Source organism: Cynara cardunculus (genome assembly GCF_001531365.2).
Source record: "Cynara cardunculus var. scolymus isolate 2C chromosome LG 11, CcrdV1, whole genome shotgun sequence".
Classification (NCBI taxonomy): Eukaryota; Viridiplantae; Streptophyta; class Magnoliopsida; order Asterales; family Asteraceae; genus Cynara; species Cynara cardunculus.
Genome location: NC_037538.1, coordinates 1,889,524 through 1,894,693, shown reverse-complemented (window position 1 = coordinate 1,894,693; position 5,170 = coordinate 1,889,524). Strand labels below are relative to the sequence as shown.

Sequence of the window (5,170 nt, the reverse complement as noted above, 5' to 3'; positions counted from 1 at the left end):
AAAAGAGTTACGATGAAGTGGACACAAAATTAGACATTCACGTTATCAAATGTTATGTTAGATAGAAAAATATTTAATTATTCAAAAGTGGTTATTTTGATCTTTAATACATAAATTAACATACCATATGTTTATTAATATTATTATAAACATTTTAATTCACATTATAAAAAAAAATATAAATATAAAAAATTATTGGTTAAATTGTATTTAGTAAACAATATTTTATTTTGGCGGGCAACTATTGTTGCCTTTATATAGAATCTCCAGGCCCTTTCAAGTCTTCACCATCACAACCAATCTGCCTACTCACTACATACATCAGTGACAGTGATGGCACCTTCCCAAATGTCTCTCCTCATTCTCGCCCTTCTCGCACTCGTCTCTTCAACCCCTGTAATCTCTGCCTACCCGCCGACCATCTATGAAGCTCTGGAGCTATTCGGACTTCCTGTTGGTCTCTTGCCTGATTCCGTCACATCCTACACTTTCGATCCCACTGATAACAGCTTCGTTGTTGAACTTAAGAAACCCTGTTATATCAAGTTTGATTACCTTGTTTACTTCAAAACTAAGATCACTGGAAAGATCAATTCCGGTGTGCTTAGCGAGATCAAAGGTCTTCAGGCGCAGGTATTCCTGTTTTGGTTGAATATCGATGAAATCAGAGTTGATGTGCCAGCTACCAGCAATGTCTATTTCATACTTGGATCTATCAGTCAGACGCTTGATATCAAACAGTTTCAGACGATTCACCCTTGCAGAGATAACGCCCTTGCTGCATGTGATCATGCATCCAAACTTATCTCTCAGGTATGTATTTGTGACCGATCGATGGATCACATTCACACTTCATATAAATCGTTATGATTCAACAGTCTAATTGTAAACGCATTGTTTCATTTTGTGGAGTAACTAGTAATTATACATTTCAAAACACAAACACGTTGCATGCATTGATCCTTGATTTGTATTCACGAGTTTTATATTAGCAAAAAGGACTTACGAAATCAGTCAGATCTGGCGACATCAACTTCGTCATTGATTTGGTTTTATCCATGCCTAATTATTGCTCATAAATTTATGAAGGTTATGATTCACGTACGAAAAAATTCTGAGTTGATCACATGCCATCTAACATACATAAATCTTGTTTTTCTGATGGAAATCGTTGTTTTACAGCTTCCAATTACAGCAGAAGAAGTTGATAAGGTGATCATGGAGTAGAGGTTTTTGCATCGATCAAATCGAGATGTACTTTGAAGGTATCGTTGTGTTGCTATTTTGAAGATAAGAAGCCTAAAGGATTCAATTGTGTTTGTATGAATAAACTTCAGATTCCGATCCTGTTCTAAGAAATGTATGATGTTTTTGTTTGAAATTGGTTGTAAGTTTGATCAAGCAATGTGTTGCTACCGTCTCCTTCAATAATACTCTCCAAAACCATCTGCTTCTGTCCATCGTATTGCTTTTTATTCAAATTAATTAAATAATAATAATTACTATTATCATCCATTAATTTTATCCTTATACATATCAATATCAAGACTTGTTTTTTACATTTCTCATGTATGATTTGTCTACACGAATCCAAAAAAACATTTCCTATTTGAAGTTAGGCTTAAAACAATTATCGTTTTTTCTTATTTATGAAAGATATATATCAAAATTTATCTGTGTCTATTAATTAATAAAAAAATATTATTTGTTAGATATTTCATTTAATTAAATGTTTTTTAGACATAAATTAAATAAAAAAACTTTCTAACATAATAATAATTTTTTTTTCAAAATAGAAAATTAAAATTTATCATGATGACAAATGAATAACCAATTAACAACCACATATTTTCATTATTTTATACTTAATCTTTAATGATAGAAAGTATACAGTTTTAATAATTAATTAACCTATACAATTTAATAATTAAACTATATTAATTTAATAATTTCAAATATATTTTAATAATTAAACTATATTTAAAATTAAAAAATTGTAATTTTTTTTTGCAGAAACAAAGAAACGCATATAAACATTTTACATAAATTAACGACTAAGGTCTCTGAAAAGAATTATTAACAAGAGACGTCTCTATAATTTCATTTTTATAACAGATATGGTCTTTTCGTATAACTCCTTTAGTTAAGTTTTCATTAGTGAGGGGGCATTTTTGTCCATTCACCATCTTATTTCCTCAACTCTAATTTTCAATAACATGTATAATCATCCTTCAAGCTACTTTTCATTCTGTAATATATTTGGTCCTTCAAACTAATTTACATTATTATAACAGATTTGATTTCTCAAATTATTTTTTATTTTGTTGTCGGCTATGATAAAATAATTAAATATTTTTCATACAATTCGTTATTTCAATTTTTTTGTCATTATAGTTTTACTTTCTTACCAATTCGATTTTATTAGAAACGTCATTCAAATACAAGTTGTTGAATACCTCCTCTCACATGATAGTATTTTAATTCTTTTTTCTTCATTACGGACTAAATGATTATAAAATTATAGGACCAAACAATTAACAATATTAGACTATTTTTATCAAATAAATGTAGGCGATTTTATTAATAGAACATATGTTTTTATAAACTTATTGTAAGACATTTATATAAAAAATACATTTGTTTGATATAATTAAATAACTTATGAGACCAAACAGCTTTACATCCTATTAATAAAATTACATACATTTATTTGAAAAAAATAACCTAAAAATAGTTAATTGTTTGGTCCTGTAAAAAATAATGAAATATAATCTTTAATTTGGTATATAATGAAGAAAAAAAAATTAAAATACTCTTATATATATAAGAGGTACTCAACGGCTTGCACTTGAACGATGTTAGTGGCAAGAATCAAACTCATAAAAACTAAAATTATAATGACAAAAAATATTAAAAAAACTAGTTGTATCAAAAATATTTTAGTTATTTTATTATAAACAATAACAAAATTATATAATTTTATTATCTATCAATTTTTTTATAGAAAAAAAATATAGTTTTATTAAATCAAAAAGACAAAAATACCAGGAAAAAAGAACTAAAAAAAATATTTAATAAACCAAAAAAAGAAAAGAAAAAAAGATCAAAAAATTTAGAATGCCCCTAAGTGAATGGAAGACTTTTTACGTATTTAGTTTCAGGGATTAAAACAGTAATAAATTATTATTATTTTCATTAACCTGGATATCCAATCCGCTATGCGAACCGATTAATTTCAGGGAGACCACCTGCTTTGCAGATAACCCGAAGTCACCGCATATGAACATTCGTGGCCATAAGGGGATTTTTATTCTTCCTTATATTTGAATCTGAGACCTTCAGGTACTTTTGATATTTGGAGCCAAGTTCAAACCAAGCATGCACCACTCTTGTGGTTAAAAAACAATAATGAATTACAAACCATAGAGATGGAAAGTATAATCTGAAAATCAGAGGGATGAAAATCACAATCTTCTCAAACTGCAAGGACACAAATCGTAGTTTACTCTATTTTTTTATTATAAAAATAAATTTATTTTCATGTAAACTAAATTAACATGCTGATTAGATTAATTAAAAAATAATCCACGTGATAATAAAAAAAGCCATGTCATGCCAAATGGGAGTACAGTATTGGCTCGACGTTCAAACGTGGCGGCCATGTTATTTTAAGATACAGATTTCAAAATTATGCTTAATCCACTACCAAAAACAATCCATGTGCAGTCACCGTGTACCATGAGCATGACCACATTCCATATTTTAGGGCAAGGACAAAAAATCTCATTTAGTAGGAGCGAAGACAAGATTCAAGAGTTTTACACCTTAAGTAATGACCAAGGTTTTTACCATAGTCAGTGTTCACAAGGTAAATTGTTGTATATAATATCGTTTTAATGGACTAAAATTTTACCCCGTAAGTAAATAATAATGTTGAATTTTACCGGTAAGCATTTACCCGAGTAATTATCATACAAATGCATTTTATAGTCATTAGAAGGTCGTGGAGGAGATTGTCATTGAAGTTATACATTTATATATATATATATATAGGGGCAGGTTCAAATGAAACCGTCCAATTCTAAAAAACCGTGTAAACCAAATTCGACCAATAAGAAAATTCCATTTGTTTTCAATTAAATTTAATGAATAAGGGTATTTATGTCATTTTGTACATTTATTTAATAATTATGGTAGTTATTAATTCATATTATTTAAGGAAATCAAATAAAATAAATGTTGAAGAAAGGAAACGGGCCACAATTTAAGGATATTATATTAATAAAATCTCATTTTTAATGATTTGGTATTCAATGAATCATGAAACAAATAATGAAGATTTCATCAAATATATTGAAGAAACCGTGGGTTGCTGCTGGTGAGTGAAAAAAAAWATATTCATGAGACTCTATAAACATGAAGAGGTTTCATATGTGAATGACTTATTTGCTTCTTCAAAGCATATGGTATACCTCAATGAAACAGTGTCATGATGGAGAAAAAATTCATATTCTAAGTGATGCAAGATTCGTGAAATTTTTTCATTGTGTTCCGTATTGCTTTGTGTTTCAAGTTGATTCGTTTAAATGGTATAATGAAATGGGTTTATTAAAATGAAACAGTTTCATTTTCGTTACAAAATTTTTCATTTTATAATTGATTCAATATATAATAGTGAAACTGTTTCATTTTATTTAAAATGGAATTAATGATCATGCAACACTTTTGATATGCAAAGGTTTCATTACGGAATAGTTAGGCAAATAGGTTGATGTTGGTGAAATATTTTCATTTTATACTTGACTCGAGGTTGAATAACTTGTTTCATGATGAAACAGTTTTATTTGATTTTATATGAAATTAAGGTTCATTTAAATGTTCGATGTGCAAAGGTTTCATTACGAAATAGCTAATCAAATAGGTTGATGTTGGTDAAACATTTTCGTTTCATATTTGACTTGAGACTGAATAAGTAGTTTTCATGATGAAACAATTTTATTTCATTTTATATGAAATTAAGGTTCATGTAAATCATTAATGTGCAAAGATTTCATTAAAAAAAAAGTTAAGCAAATAGGTAAATGTTGGTGAAACAATTTCATTTCATTTAATATGCAATTAAGGTTCATGTAAATGTTCAAGGTGAAAATGTTTCATTACGAAATGAAAA

The 5,170-nt window shown here is 28.1% G+C and overlaps 1 protein-coding gene across 1 annotated transcript; it reads left to right on the top strand.

Annotated features, from left to right (window-relative positions):
• Nucleotides 1-292: 292 nt before the first annotated feature.
• Nucleotides 293-1,459, top strand: LOC112522108 (uncharacterized protein At5g01610-like). The gene is made up of 2 exons (XM_025131188.1): nucleotides 293-813; nucleotides 1,183-1,459. Exons 1-2 carry the CDS (start codon nucleotides 334-336, stop codon nucleotides 1,225-1,227), a joined length of 525 nt encoding a protein of 174 aa, XP_024986956.1. The 5' UTR covers nucleotides 293-333; the 3' UTR covers nucleotides 1,228-1,459.
• Nucleotides 1,460-5,170: the final 3,711 nt, after the last annotated feature.

Coding starts and splice junctions, on each gene's coding strand:
- LOC112522108 (XM_025131188.1), top strand. CDS start 334: ATGGCACCTTCCCAAATGTCTCTCCTCATTCTCGCCCTTCTCGCACTC. Junction 814..1,182: donor CATCCAAACTTATCTCTCAG/GTATGTATTTGT, acceptor GTTGTTTTACAG/CTTCCAATTACAGCAGAAGA.